The sequence below is a fragment of the Phacochoerus africanus genome, chromosome 3, assembly GCF_016906955.1.
Source record: "Phacochoerus africanus isolate WHEZ1 chromosome 3, ROS_Pafr_v1, whole genome shotgun sequence".
NCBI classification, from domain to species: Eukaryota; Metazoa; Chordata; class Mammalia; order Artiodactyla; family Suidae; genus Phacochoerus; species Phacochoerus africanus.
This window is the reverse complement of record NC_062546.1, coordinates 22,857,770-22,873,579: the sequence shown is the minus strand read 5'-3', so window position 1 is coordinate 22,873,579 and position 15,810 is coordinate 22,857,770. Positions and strand designations below refer to the sequence as shown.

Sequence of the window (15,810 nt, the reverse complement as noted above, 5' to 3'; positions counted from 1 at the left end):
GAGGTGTAGCCCTGGGCTGTCTTAGGGAAGGCCTCGCTTTGTAGCGTTGGCTACATTCATGATTTTACTGTGTGAGTTCTTGCTAACCCCACTGTCATTCTTAACAGAGATGTTTTTGAGCTAAACTTCGTGAATGTCAAGTTTTCCAGTGGTTATTATGACTTTTCTGTCAAAGTTGAGGGTGACAATCGTTATATTGCAAATACTGTAGAGGTAAGTGCTTTTCTTGTCATTCCCATTGCCATGTTAATATACCCAAGGAAATGACCAAATAGGGACACAGTATTAAGGATCTGCTACACCGACTTCACTTCCAACCAGCTTGATGTGAATATGCTAGGAGAGGGATGGGTTTTGAACGATGCTGCTTGACAGACTTGGCCAAGAACTTGATCAGAGCAAGTTTTCTTCTATTTCTGAATTATTCATTTTCCATTATAGTTTAGGATTACATCTTACATAAAATTTTGGAAATAGAAAAAATAAAAATCACTCTTAATTCAGGTATAACTCTGTACTTAAGATGATTGCTGTGGTTGGCCATGATTGATTTAGAAAAGTGCTTGATGTTAAGTTAATGTTTAATTAAGGGACCAAAAGCATCAAGTGACCTGTCACCGCACCATAGCGAGATTATCTGGGGGAAGAACAAAAGAAAATCGGCAGTCTTTCATAATGAACTGTGTTTCAGATGTTTAGCTGTCTCTGCTTGTGCTGAAGATCCAAGTGGTTTTAAGGATGGAAAGCTATGCCTCATTTATCTGATGCTTTGTGGGAATGAGGTATTTCACATTAGTGGTTTTCCCAGCTAATTGAAGTTTACCCCTTCAGGCACTGTGGCTTTCTTTTTAACCTTTTTGGATAGAAGTTTATTTAAGATGAATTCCACATTTTCCCCCTTTCTTAAACCAGGATATGGTTTAACCTCTTATTCGGCTTAGGATCATCAGTATGAACCCTTTATTGAATGGCTGTGACATGAGTAGCACAGTTCTGTGTGCTTTTGCTTTTATCATTTTATTCTTACGACAGTCCTAACAGATGCATGGAGTCCCCTTTGTTTCTTAGATGAGGCTCAGAGGGATAGAGTAACTTGTCCAAGATCACTCAGTCTGTCCGGTGGATCCCCTGCACAATATCAGTTTGGTCAGTGTGCCCTGGTGAAATACTGAGCTAACTTAGAGGCTGCAGAGCTGTGTGCAATCCAGCAACTGGCCTTTCTATGTTATTACTTTCTCCTTTCAGCTGCCATTTCTCAGTGTTTCTGCCACTGGGTCTTGTTGCATCTGCTTGACCACATTGTCATGCATTTTGTTGGGCCAAGGCAATTTGAAGTGGTACTGTCCTTTTCCTGAATAAATATATGCTGTTTGTGACAATTGTTTTCTTCACTTTGAATTTTCCAGTCACTTTTCTTTTTTTAATTAAACTTTTTTATTTTTTCATTTTGAAATAACTTTAATTTTTGGGGTTTTTTTGTCTTTTGTCTCTTTAGGGCCGCACCTGTGGCATATGGAGGTTCCCAAGCTAGGGGTCGAATTGGCCTACACCGCAGCTCACTGGAACACTGGATCCAATACTATTAACTAAACTTTATAGACTTAATTCAAATTCTACTAGTTATCTTACTTATGTTCCTTTTCTGGTCCAGGATTCAACCTGGGATCACATATTCTTTTAGCTGTCATGCCCTTTTAGCCTCCTCCAATTTCAAATAATTTGTCTTTTGTGACCTTGACACTTTTGAAAGGTACTGGCCAGTTAGTTTGTAGAATGTCCCTCACTTTGAGTTTGTCTGATGTCTCCTCATAATTAAATTCAAATCTTTTGCAAGAATGCTTCAGAAGTGCTGCTGCTCTCAGCACATTCTGTTAGGCTGTTGATATGTCTCCTTGCTGATATTGTTAACCTTGATCCCTTGGTGAAGGTGGTGTCTGCTCGGATTCTCCACCGTAAAGTTGCTCTTTTTTTTGCTTTATAATTGTCTGGTGGAGTGATATTTTGAGACTCCGCAAATATCCTGATGATCTTGCCTGCCATGGTTATTGCTGACAGGTGGTTTTTTCTTTCTTGCATTCCTCTGCATTTCTTAGTTGGAATTCTACTATAAGAAAAAGCTGTCCTCCTCCCCCTGCATTTGTTTATTCAATTATTTATAATACTTTGGATTCATGGATATTCATTTTACTTTATAGGTTATAATCCATTACTGTCATCTTTTTTTTTTTTTGGCTCCTGTTATCCAGATTTGGCCTGTGGAGAGGTCCTCAGGTTGGCTTCATGTCACTTTCTTTTAATGAAAAGACAAGGCAGCTAGAAAGTTTGACCTTTCCCAAAGCGGGGCATTACTCAACATAGGTAGATTACGCACATGTTTAAAGTTTGGCAGAAGGGAAGATATTTTCTGGAACTCTAATCTCTGCCTTTTCTCTACCTCATGTCTGACCTTTTTGGGCAGGGGACATCTGTTACTAGTCCGTTCCTTAACACAGAATTTGGACAGAAACTGTTGTAGTGTGTGCCTTGAACCTTTAAAATCCCGATTCTTTCCATTTTAGTTTCCTTCATTACGGGGCCTTATTTGCAGCTGAACACATTGAAGGGCAGACTTGGATCACAACATCTCCAGTTTAAGTGCCATACCCATATATCACAGTTTTTCTTAACCTTTTCCTTTCTCTCCGCTTCTGACTTCTAGTCAGTCAGCAGGTTCTGTTGACTCCACCTTTGAATGGTGTTTTGCATGAGTCCTTTGTTCTTTGGTCCCAGTTTTCCTACCTGGGTAGATCCCAGGTAGGTTAGGTAGTTTCCAGCCGATTTCATTGTCTTCAGTTTCTGCCCCTTCCATTTAATTTTCCATAAGCATCACGAGAATGATAAAGTCACAGCGTTCCTTTGCCTCAACATTTCTTTGGTTCCCTATTGCCTATGGATGAAGTCTGGACTCCTCATCGTGGTTTTAGAGGGTCCTCCACAAGGCACGCACACATCCTTCACTGCAGGTGCCCTCCCATCCCCTCAGCTCTAGCCACTCTTGACGGCTTACGGGTCCTCATGTGGACTTGACGTGCACGTGCCTTTGGGATTCTTCTCTTGTTTCCTGCGTGAGGAATGTTCTTCCCCTCCCTTGCTGACCTTCTCATCCTGTAACATATAGTTCAAATGCTGCTCCTTCGTTTGTACTTCCATAGCATTTTATTTTTATTTTATTTTATTTTTAGTATGGACTATTTCAAATATACAGAAAAGAAAATAATGTAATGATTGTCATATACTTACTGGCCACTCATCTCCCTCAAAGCATAACATCCTGCTATATTTTCTCCTTTAGTTTACTTAATTTTTAAATTTTACTATTATTATTATTTTTTTTTGTCTTTTTAGGGCCACGCCCATGGCATATGGCAGTTCCCAGGCTGGGGGTCAATTCAGAGCTGCAGCTGCCAGCCTGTGCCACAGCCACAGCAACGCCAGATCTGAACCGAGTCTGTGACCCACACCACAGCTCAGCAACACTGAGTCCTTAACTCACCGAGTGAGGCCAGAGATCAAACCCGTGTCCTCATGATACTAGTCGGGTTCCTTACCACTGAGCCATGACAGGAACTCCCTCTCCTGTTTTATTTTGGTAAGAAATAAAACCCTACAGATCAAATTTAAGCTCTCTATGTGTTCCCCGAACACTTTTTCTTCCTTCTTTCCCTAGATTTGAGGTTTATGTTTCAATGCCAGTTTTTATATTTCTGCTGCATATGTTTGTTTGGGTTTTTTTTTTTTTTGGCCTCGCCTTTGGCATGTTGAAGTTCCCCACCTAGGGACAGAACCCTCGCCACAGCAGCCACCCAAGCCACTGTAGTGACAGTGCCGGATCCTTGACCCGCTGTGCCACAAGAGAACTCCCACTGCATGGGTATTTTTAAACAATATATTGCATTGGTTTGCATCTTCCCCAAATTTATACACTTTGTTATACTGTATATATCCTTTGCAATTTGCTTATTTTCACTCAATATTAATTTTATGACCATTGGCTATATTTATGCATGTAGAACTAGAGCTATATGCATAAAATAAATGATTTTCATAAAATTGTCTTCCTCTTCTGACTTAATCAGATTTATTAATTCATTTTCCTGTTGTTGGACATTTAGACTTTCACTATTAGAAACAGTAATAATTGCTATGAACAGCTTTATTGTTTATTGTAAAACTTCCTAGTAAGTTTTCTTTATTCATGTTTTATTTATCGAGAATAAAGTTGTGGGATCGTAGGATATGCTCATCTTCCAGCTTTATTAGGTACTGCCATATTGCTCTTTTTTCATCTTCTCACTGGTATTTGGTATTATGAGTTTCAATAATCTGATGGATATGAAACGGTATCTTGTATGTTTTTCTTTGGTTGCTAGTGAGATTGAGCATCTTTTCGTGTGTTCATTGGCCATTTAGGTTTCTTCTGTGAATTGTCATGTATCTTTTGTCTTTTGGTTTGTTAGTCTTTTTATTACTGTTTTTTAGGAGCTGTTTATGTTGTGGATATAAATCTTCAGTTATAAGCATCAGATATTGTCCTTCAGTGTTGTTTTCTGGCATCTTCTGATGCACAAAATTTAATTTCAATGAAGCCTAATTTAAAAGTCTTTTTTTCCCTAGATTTTTTGTGTCTTTGAAAAATCCTACCCTGCTCTAAGATCAAAAAGATATTCTCTAACAGTGTTTTTAAGTTTTTTTCCCCTTCGGTCTACTTGCTTTATTTCTGTTGCTATATAGTATTTTATACCAGGTCTATGATTATTCTTATTTATTGCATTGTATTACCATTTTTTGCTTATATTATATTGCTTTTTCATTGGGCTGGGTGCTCCCTATGCAGGGAGGCCAAATGTTACTTTTTCAGTGCTTAGTTTCCATCTTAGACCACTTAAAAGAAGAAAAGGATGGAGTGGTCGAAAGATCTTTTCACACATTCCAAGGTCCTTAGAACTACGTAATTCATCTTCTAGGGGCAGGGGCGAGTGAACCTTTTACCCTACACAAAATAGCTTTCTTTTTTCTTTCAAATAACAGCATTATTGAGAATATGTGTAATTCACATACCATAAAATTTCACATTAGAAGCATACAATTCAGCATCTTTATAGTATATTTACAGAGTTGTGCAACCATCACACCATCTAATTCCAGGACATTTTAATCACCCCAAAAAGCAACTATTTGTAGACATTCCTTATTCTATAGGAATATATCCTCCTCCCAGCCCTGGCAACTACTGATCTACTTTTTGAATCTATGGTTTTCCTATTTGGGACATTTCGTATAACTGATATGTGGAATCATATAATATGTAGCCTTTATTTCTTATTTAGCATAATACTTTAAAGTTTGTTCGTGTTGTAGGTGTATCAGTAATTTATCCCTTTTCATGGCTGAAAAATTTAATACTCCATTGTGCGAATATACCACATCTTGTTTATCCATTCATCAGTTGATGGACATTTAGCCATGTTTTGGCTCTTATAGATAATGCTGCTTTGAATATTCATGTACAAGTTTTTGTTTGGACACTTGTTTTCAGTTCTTTAAGGTTTATGCCTAGGAATGAAATTGCTGGGTGATGTGATAATTCTGTATTTTAACTTTTTGAGGAGCTGACAAATTGTTTCTCAAAGAAGCTGCAGCATTTTACATTCCCACCAGCAATGTATGAGGGTTCCGATTTCTCTACATTTTTCACATCCTTACCAACTCCCTTTTTGTTTTTGCTTTTTTTTTTTACTTACCAACTCTTATTATTTATTATCTGTCCGTTTTTTTGTTGTTTTTTGGTCTTTTGTCTATTTAGGGCCACACCCATGGTATATGGAGGTTCTCGGGCTAGAGGTCAAGTCAGAGCTGTAGCCACCAGCCTACGCCATAGCCACAGCAGCAGCAACGCTGGATCCGAGCCACGTCTGTGACCTACACCACAGCTCACACCAACCCCAGATCCTTAACCCACTGAGTGAGGCCAGGGATTGAACCTGCATCTTCATGGATACTAGTCATATTCATTTCTGCGGAGCCACAACATTATTCCTCTTCATGGTGTTAAACTTTGTGTGTGTGTGTGTGTGTGTGTGCGCGCGCGCGCGCCCGCATGCTCTGACCTCTGTCACAAGCAACTTTACTTTGTAATTTCAGTAATAGTCACACTTAGAGCCTCAGAGGAGGTCAGCAGGTCCTGTTTACTCTCCTGTGAGATGCTTGACATTGGTCAGAGTGCATTAACGGTGGTTTGGTGTGGAAGGCCTGTAATAGCACTCATTGACATTGGACTTGCTGTCAGGGGAAGCATGGGTTTTAGAAGCTGTCATTAGCATTAATTGCCCCTAATGCACCATCATTTCTGACAGTAATGAGCTAAACAGGGAGGTTATTACTCTCAGCAAGAAAGACTGCATTTCCTGGCATTAAAACATTTTTTGAGGTGTATGTGGCGTGCAGTACAGGCAAAGGTAGGACTAGCTGATTCACTGTAAAGCGGGCTTAGCTGCATTTAAAGTAGCTAAACAAGTCCCTTTCCTATTGTAAAAACTAATCCTGCAGTGGAAATTGGAAGGCAGAAGTAGGTGACCAACAGGGATCCTACTCTGAACTCTTTACAGTGGGGCTTTGAGAAAAGTTACAATGATTTTTATTTCTCAATTTGCCTTAAAAGAGTACTAGCAAACCCATTTGTAGTAAGATTTTAGGAGCAGAAGGACTTGTTTTAAACTGTTCCTTATTCAAGGACAGCCCTGCAGTGTTTCTGTGCAACACAGAAAGCTGTAACTTAGGGAGGCCTTTTAAAATTAGGGCTGAGGAGTTCCCATTGTGGCTCAGTGGGAACAAACCCGACTAGTATCCATGAGGATGCAGGTTCAATCCCTGGTCCCGCGTTGCAGTGAGCTGTTCAATCCAGTGAGCTGTGGTGTAGGTCACAGATGCTGCTTGGATCTGGCATTGCTGTGGCTGTGGCATAGGCCAGCAGCTGCACCTCTGATTTGACCCCCTAACCTGGGAACTTCCATATGCCGCAGGTGCATATAAAAAAAAATAAAATTGGGGAGTTCCCGTCGTGGCGCAGTGGTTAACGAATCCGACTAGGAACCATGAGGTTGCGGGTTCGATCCCTGCCCTTGCTCAGTGGGTTAACGATCCGACGTTGCCGTGAGCTGTAGTGTAGGTTGCAGATGCAGCTCGGATCCTGCGTTGCTGTGGCTCTGGCGTAGGCCGGTGGCTACAGCTCCGATTCAACCCCTAGCCTGGGAACCTCCATATGCCGCGGGAGCGGCCCAAGAAATAGCAACAACAACAACAATAACAACAACAACAAAAGACAAAAAATAAATAAATAAAATAAAATAAAATTGGGGCTGAGAGCAAGCCCAAAATGGTGAGTTCACTGCACTTTACCTTTTCGTTTTTCCACATGTGTACATTGTGAATGCTTATAACGTCTTTAGGACAGATACACAGTTGAATCTTGATTAGCTGGCCGTGGTGACCATGTTATTATTGAAAGTTTATAGTCAGGATTCTAAGTAAACCCTGCAAGATGATGGATGGTTTCCTTATCTTTATAATTAGGATATGTTGAGGAGCCTCACACAAGTCGTTAAACATCTGTTTGTGTTTATCCGTCTGTTGAAAGGGAGAGTGATTATTTTCTAAATCATATTTATCGAGTGATATTTTTTAATAAAAGTGTTTGTAAAGAAGAAAGTATATGTCATAAAATCTCATTGTTCAAATAATCCATATTTTTAAAAAATTGGAGTAAAATATGCATGTAGTTTAAAAAAATTCAGAGTACAAAAAGGTATATAATGAAATATAAGAGCTTTTTCTTACCCCTTCAATCCAATCCCTCTTCTTAGAGGAATCTATTATTAACAGTTAATTGTGGAGTTCCTGTCGTGGCGCAGTGGTTAACGAATCCGACTAGGAACCATGAGGTTGCGGGTTCGGTCCCTGCCCTTGCTCAGTGGGTTAACGATCCAGCGTTGCCGTGAGCTGTGGTGTAGGTTGCAGACGCGGCTCGGATCCTACGTTGCTGTGGCTCTGGCATAGGCTGGTGGCTACAGCTCCGATTCAACCCCTAGCCTGGGAACCTCCATATGCCGTGGGAGCAGCCCAGAGAAATAGCAAAAAGACAAAAAAAAAAAAACAACAGTTAATTGTGTATACTTTGAAAAAGAAAGATGCATATCATTGAATGTATGAATATCCTTTCTTATTTACACTAAAGGGACCATTCTATGCACAGTTATATTCTTTGCTTTTGTCACAAACTGGGGGCTCCCAGCTTTCCCCTTGGGGGTCTTTTCAACTTGATGCACCCCCCACTGCCTGGCCCTGCTCCCCTGCCATAATACACCCAGTTGCCTGGACTCAGTGACAGACAGTGTTAAATAGAATTCTCCCAATGGATGGCTGTGTATTCAAGAGTAGGAGGTAGTATCTCTGTATCAGTCCATAAACTCCTACCTTCTTCTTTTAAATTGCCCCAAAGTAATTCAAGTTGTAGGTGTATATGCCATTATTTAACTAGTCTCCTGTTTGTGGACATTTAGGTGGGATGATAATTTTAAAATCACATTTACAAATTAAATGAGTGAGTCCTTAAGAGAATGAGCCACAGAAGTGAAGAGGGAATTATCTAGTTAATGTTGATGAAGATTGCAGCGTAATTACCTATGAAAACATTATTTTTATAGCACTGAGTATTGCTAGACTTCTACCTCTCCTGAAGCTGGCAAGCCCTCCCGCCTCCCATTTCCCACTTCCCAACCAAAGGCTGCCCCAGGCCGACTTGGGTCACAGTTCCCTCTGTAGCACTTTGTCCCTCCCTCCATTAATAACAGCCTGGTCTGTTGTTAATTTATCTTTGCTTTTTGGCTTCCCTTTAGGACAGGGAGTGTGTCTTGCCATTTCTTATATTCCTGTACCCTAGGTGCTCCACATGCTCTAGGAGGGTGTAGAGAAGTGGTCTCAGTGGGGAGTCTTGCTAATCAAAGCTCTTTGGCTGCTTCTTTGCTTGAGCATTCCACTTTAGTATTTCTTCAAATGGAAGTGCCATCAGTGCCTCTCTGGGATGAGCAAAGTTGGCTCTGGTTCCAAGCCCTAAATGAGTTGTGAAGTTGTTTGCTCAGCAGAGTGCCCAAAGAGCCAAAGTAGAGGGTCGAAGCTCTCTCTGGTGGCTTATTCAACTTGAAAACCATCTGTTCCCCTCCCCCCACCATAATTCCCTAGTTACCTAGATTCAGTGACAAGCTATGATGACAAGCTATATAATTCTGCCAATAGGTGGCTGTATATTCAAAAGCAGGAGGTAATAATGCCCTTATAGACTCTGGTAATAAATCTTTTAGGGATGCATGTGTGGTTTTTTGTTTTTATTTTTCTTAAAGCAAAACAGAGCACCTCTGTTCAACCTGATAATTGAGGCTATTGTTACAAAATAGTAGTTATAGATGTAGAGGAGAAGGCTATGAAAAGGAATTACTTGCTAGCTATCTTTATCCCTTTTTAATTTTTCTTCTTTGCCCTTGATTTGAGGCTGTTACACCTTGATAGTACACTTTAGAAAAATGCTGACGCTCTCCTTCAATTATTTGCCCAGCCTTCTAACATTGTTCCTTGATCCTGACTTAGATGATAAACCAGTGGATTTGGCAAGGCTTTCCATAAGCATTTCATTCAAGCTTGTCAAATATTTGGAAATCTCACAGATATGTTTACACATTAAAAATGCCCTGGGATTGTGTAATTTGTACACTGAAACTTAGGTTTTAAATAAAAAATGTCATGGCCAAAAAAAAAAAAGAAGGCCCTTGGTGGACTTTTAGCATTTGTTCCATCTCTTTTGGAGACTTTTCATCAAATTTTTTAAATTTCTTGCTTACTAGCATTGGCTAGTTCCTCTTTGTGAAAATGTTTATAAGGCACATATAGAATTTACATACTGGAGTTCCTGTTGTGGATCAGTAGGTTAAGGACCTGATTTGTCTCTGTGAGGATGTGAGTTTGATCCCTGGCCTCACTCAATGGGTTAAGGATCTGGCATTGCTGTAAGCCAGGCTCAGTTCCCGTGTTGCTTTGGCTGTGGCATAGGCTATGCTGCAGTTCTGATTCAGCCCCTGACCCAGGAACTTATATATGCCATAGGGAACAAAAAAGAATTTAAATACTGTAGCGTCAAGATGGGTTGATTTATGCTTGTAACAAACTCCAAATATGGCTTAAAACAACAAGTTTCGGGAGTTCCCATCGTGGCTCAGCAGTTAGTGAATCTGACTGGCATGCATGAGGACACAGATTCAATGGATCTGGTGTTGGCTGTGGCTGTGGTGTAGGCCGGTGGCTCAGCTCCAATTTGGCCCCTAGCCTGGGAACCTCTGTGTGCTGCAGGTGTGGCCCTAGAAAGCAAAAAAAAAAAAGTTTCTTTTTTACCCATGCTACTAGATATCTTTTTTTATCTCTGGCCATACCTGCAGCATGCAGAAGTTCCCAGGCCAGGGATTGAACCTGTGCCACAGCAATGACAGGCCACAGCAGTGATAATACCAGATCCTTTACCTGCCAGGCCACCAGGGAACTCCATGCTAGAAATCTTTAATGTGTCAAGTGGAGGCTCTGCTTTGTTACTTTTATTCCAGAACCCAGGTTAAAGTAGCAAGCCTCTCTGCACATTGTCTATGTCCAAGTCAGAGGAAAAGAGAATCACACACTGACTCTTAAGCTTCCACTTGGATGAGACCCACTTCTGCTCTCATTTCATTAGCCAGAACCAGTCACATGACCTGACTCCAGAAGGACAGGGAAGTACAGTTCTGCCACATGCTTAGAAGGAGAAGCAGAAGTACTTGGTGAATGGCACAGGTCACTGCCATAGCTTCTTGGAGCTTCCTGGGCAGACTTACAATTCTGCCAGAATTAATTGGCACAGAATTAAATGTTGGCTAGAAAGCTGGACAGCAAGATACCTAAGAACATGGATTCTGAGTCAGGATGCCTGAGCTCAAACCCTAGTTCTGTCTAGCTGTCTGAACTTGAGCGAATGGCTTCATTTCTCTAATCTTTAATTTCCCCATCTGAAATAGCACTACCTTACAGAGTTGTTGTGAGGATTAAATGAGATCATCATTGTAATCCCAGTGTCTTTCAGACAGTAAACACTCAATAAACATTAGCTGTCATTAGAATTGAGTACTTATTGGAGTTATTGGCTCAGCGGAAATGAATCTGACTAGCATCCATGAGGATGCAGTTTTGATCCCCAGCCTCGCTCAGTGGGTTAAGGATCCAGTGTTGCCATGAGCTGTGGTGTGGGTTGCAAATGCAGCTGGGATCTGGCATTGCTGTGGCTGTGGTGTAGGCCATTGGCTACAGCTCCAGTTCAAACCCTAGCCTAGGAACCGGGAACCTCCATATGCCATGGGTGCGACTCTTAAAAAAAAAAAAAAAAAAGAATTGAGTACTTATTTAAATTATTTGAAGGTTACTACTTCAGGATTTTCCCATTTCTTTTAAAGAATACATGAAAATAATTTTCCTTTTCCTTTCTTTTTTAATATATACCATTCATGCTAAAACCAAAGAAGGGAGGAAGGAATAAGAATTGAGGAGTTACTTTTAGGCCTTGGAATGGGAGAGGTAGATTCGCTGGCTGGGTAAGTTTTTCTAAAATCATTGAAGGCTCCTGTCCTAGGGTTTTTTTATGCCTTTACTCACCTGTAAGGAAAATTTGGATGTGTATGCTCATTCCTGGTATATTCACTGGTTGACTTGGTGGTTTTCTTCTGTCTTCTCCTCTAGCTTAGAGTCAAGATTTCCACTGAAGTTGGCATCACAAATGTTGATCTCTCCACTGTGGATAAGGATCAGAGCATTGCACCCAAAACCACGCGGTAGGTGGGGTGCCTCTTGAGCTGAGAGGAGCTCGCCAAGGCCTGAGCCCTCCAGATGTCATTTCAGTGTCAGCAGTGACCCAGCTTCTACTCCAAATGAAGGCTGTCATTCCTCTGGTAGCACATCAGGGGTGCTGTTGGGCATCCAAACAAATTGGGGGGTTGTGTGTATCGGTGGTCAGTCCCTGAATAAACTGTTTTTTAACAATAGGTACGAAGCTTACCTCAGAATGTATGGTCAGTCAGCTATATTACCAAGCACATTATTTAGTTCAGAAGACAATTTTTTTTTAAGCCAAGACTTTCTCAATGAAGGAAGCAGTGTATTAATTTATTTTCTGATGTTGTCTCTTTATCTTCACGGTCTTTTTTTTTTTTTTTTTTTTCCTTTTTAGGGCTGCACCCGAGGCATATGGAGGTTCCCAGGCTAGGGGTTGAATTGGAGCTACAGCTGCCAGCCTATGCCACAGCCACAGAAACTTGGCATCCGAGCTGCGTCTGTGACCTATACCACAGCTCACGACAACACTGGATCCTTAACCTGCTGAGCAAGACCAGGGATTAAACCCACATCCTCATGGATACTAGTCGGATTTGTTAACCGCTGAGCCACGATGGGAACTCCTTATCTTCACAGTCTTGAACTTTCTTTTAGTCACCTCCTGGCAGGTGTGTTCAGCCCACAGTGGGTTTGAAATCAGTTGCGTGTCTCACAGGTCCTTAGAGGTGAGATGGCAGATACTGGAGCTCCGGTTCCTTTTCTCAAATCCATGAAAGGTATCACTAATCAGTCATAGCATTTGTTTCTGCTGAACTCAGAATCTTTTTTTTTAAGACAACCTTCTAGGTAACCATTAGCATTTGATCAGAGTTGGGTCAGAACATTGTATGAAACCCATTTCTGAGCCCTCTCCCAGATCCTTTTGGTGAGGCGGCATCTAGGCATCTAGACCCCAACTTTACTCAACTGGGGTGTGTAGATGCCAAAGAAAGTAGGGGAACCCTCAAGGCCCTTTTCTTTTTTTTTTGGCTATGCCCATGGCATGCCAAATTTCCTGGGCCAGGGATTGAACCCATGCCACACAAGTAACCCAAGCCACTGCAGTGGCAATGCCAGATCCTTAACCCAGTATACCACAAGGGAACTCCTTGAGGGCGTTTTCAAGATGGGATGTTAGCCCGTGACTAGAAGCCAAGCATTTAGTCCTTTTAGGTTATGTGAAAGGTCTAGGCTTTCAGCCAGAGGCTTGGATATTTTTATAGTGACATTGGAAATGAGAGTACTGTTGAGAATCCACTGAAATAATGTCTGTGAGAGTGCGTTGCAAAGTTTAATACTCTATATAGATGAAGAGTTGGTATTACTCATAAGTAAATATAAAGCCTTAGCATGAAATACAGCCAGTTGAAAGCTGTGTAACCATTTGGCTTGTTTTAACCCCCGGCCGTCTTAACCTCAAGTCCCAGGAGATAGCTCTGAAAAGAATAGTTTTCTCATCAACTCTGCCTTTTGAGAAAATGACTTTTTAAAGCTCAATTTCGGGCAGAAAAATAAATTGAAACAGTGTCTAGGAAAAAAATACAGCCTTAAAAAAGAAAAAGCTGTATGTGCTCTTCTTTCCTTTATATCATCTAACCCCTGGTCTCCTGACCTTGCTCACGTAGGCTGCTAACATCGATCCTGTGATTTTTCTCTCCTTGTGGTGTTGCCAGCCCAGCTCTCCGGTCTGCTGTAACCTCACTGGTGCCTGACTTGGTTGAGTTGCTGTCCTGAGGTCCTTGAAGTGAAACCCTGAAGCAGCTGCATATAGCCTTTTCCCCAGACCCTGATGGACGTTTCTGTGCTTTTCTCAGTCCTGGCTTTATCAGTCCAGTTTGCCCTCAGACCATAGATAATTCTCCACTCTGTGTGTCCACAACAAAAAAGTGTTACAATTGGGAGATACAGTTGGGAGAGGGAGGATTAGGCAGTGGTGTGAAGTTTGTGCTCTCCACTCTGTTCTCAGATCTGCAGGTCTTCTCTGAAGACTTACTGTATAAATGTCTCTTTCAGGGTGACCTACCCAGCCAAGGCCAAGGGCGCTTTCATCGCAGACAGCCACCAGAACTTTGCTTTATTTTTCCAGCTGGTAGATGTGAACACTGGTGCTGAACTCACCCCTCACCAGGTCAGGAAAAAGCCGAGACAGTTCTCTTGGCCTGAAACGTTGATATACACGATAATTGTTGATGTGGTGCACAACAGTTGAGAAAATTCCCAATTCCTGCTTTCAGATCTTCACTCTGAACCCCGATGGTCCATGGTTCTCCCACATTATGCTCTGCCCACCCTGGTACTGGTTGTGACCTTGAACCTGGAATGCACTCTTCTTTGAAAGAGATTAGCTGGTATTTAATATATTTAAAGGCAGATAAGCCCATAATTGAAGGTTTTATCTTTCTGACTATAAAACATACATTGAAATAATTTTGAAAAAAGGAAAACCTAGGCAGTGAGCCCAAAGTATGTTTTTGTTCTGGCCAAAGCAGATTTTTTATTTGTAGGAATCTGAAAACTAACACTTTTTAACTTATGGCTGCTCTGTATTGTGAAAGCAATAGACTTCATTTTTGTTTCCCATGTATAAAAGTATAACTGTTATTTAAAAGATTTTTAAGGAGTTCCCTTTGTGCTCAGTGGAAGCGAATCTGACTAGTATCCGTGAGGATGCAGGTTCAATCCCTGGCCTTTCTCAGTGGGTTAAGGGTCCGGCATTGCCATGAGCTGTGGTGTAGGTCGCAGACATGGCTCGGATCCCAAGATGCTGTGGCTGTGGTGTAGGCCAGCAGCTATAGCTCCGATTCAACCCCTAGTCTGGAAACTTCCATATGCAGTGGGTGCGGCCCTGAAAAGCCAAAACAGTAAAAATTAAAAAAAAAGATTTTCAAACCATATCTTTTCCACAGAGAACCTGATCTGGCCCCTTGTCCTCTCAGCCACTTCTGTCATCCCCATCCCACTTGATTGAGAATAACTGCCCTGAGCCCTGCCGCATCATGCTATATTGTGAAAGGGAAATTCAGATAAATACTTTGAATGTGGAAAGACGGGAAAGAACATTGACCTTGTGGCCTTGGTTTAGGTGCTTTGCAGCAGTACTTTAGCAGGAGCCGGCAGACGTGTATCCTTGCTGAGAGGCAGCTACAAAACAGACCTCTGAAGAGGGTGGATTTACTCAGAGACCTTTCTGCCTTCTGTTTCTTGTAGCTGCAGCTGTTGCCCTTGTGCCCAGGCCCCGAGTGACTGCCCTCAGCACCACCGTCCCGGCCCTTCTCTGCTTCTCTCCCCTCCACACCCAAGCCCCAGAGAGCTTGGTCAGGGCACTGAGCTGTGACTAACTCTTCAACCCCTTAGCACTTCCTAGCTCCTTCTCAGAATGACATTTGCCAACCAAACAGCACAAGGGGAGAAAGAATATGAAGAGAAGTAATTACCAGACTAAATTGTTGGGTTTGTGGTTAGGGCAGGAAGAGTTAGTGAGGAAGTATAACTTGAACTGAGTCCTTGTCTCATCTAAGATTCTGGTCTGGGAACCATGGCTTGCAGACCTCTTAGGCAGAGATGGCATTTTGCAGATGAGCCTGGCTGCTGCCTGCGCTTGGCCGTGACAGGAGGAAGATCAGGCATCTAGACTCCCGAGTCCCATTCTTGGCCAAGACTGCCCTAGTCAGGATGCCTCACACCTCTGGGCCTCTTTCCCTAATTACTTTGCTGATTGGTCTTTGTTACTTTGTAGAGTAATGAATGAAACTTACATTGTTTCTGTGGGTCCAGCGCTAGCTGTGTGACCATGGCAACTCTTTTACTTAATCCCCGTGGCTATGATCTGTAAAATGGGAC

The 15,810-nt window shown here is 41.8% G+C and overlaps 1 protein-coding gene across 2 annotated transcripts in view; it reads left to right on the top strand.

Annotated features, from left to right (window-relative positions):
* The window catches only part of RPN2 (ribophorin II), a 58,505-nt gene that overhangs the window by 30,164 nt on the left and 12,531 nt on the right, over nucleotides 1–15,810 (top strand). For both annotated transcript variants that reach the window (XM_047771133.1, XM_047771132.1), the window contains exons 9-11: nucleotides 108–213; nucleotides 11,839–11,930; nucleotides 13,984–14,098. In XM_047771133.1, coding sequence (XP_047627089.1) covers nucleotides 108–213; nucleotides 11,839–11,930; nucleotides 13,984–14,098 — 313 coding nt within the window. The remainder of the gene's footprint in view (nucleotides 1–107; nucleotides 214–11,838; nucleotides 11,931–13,983; nucleotides 14,099–15,810) is intronic.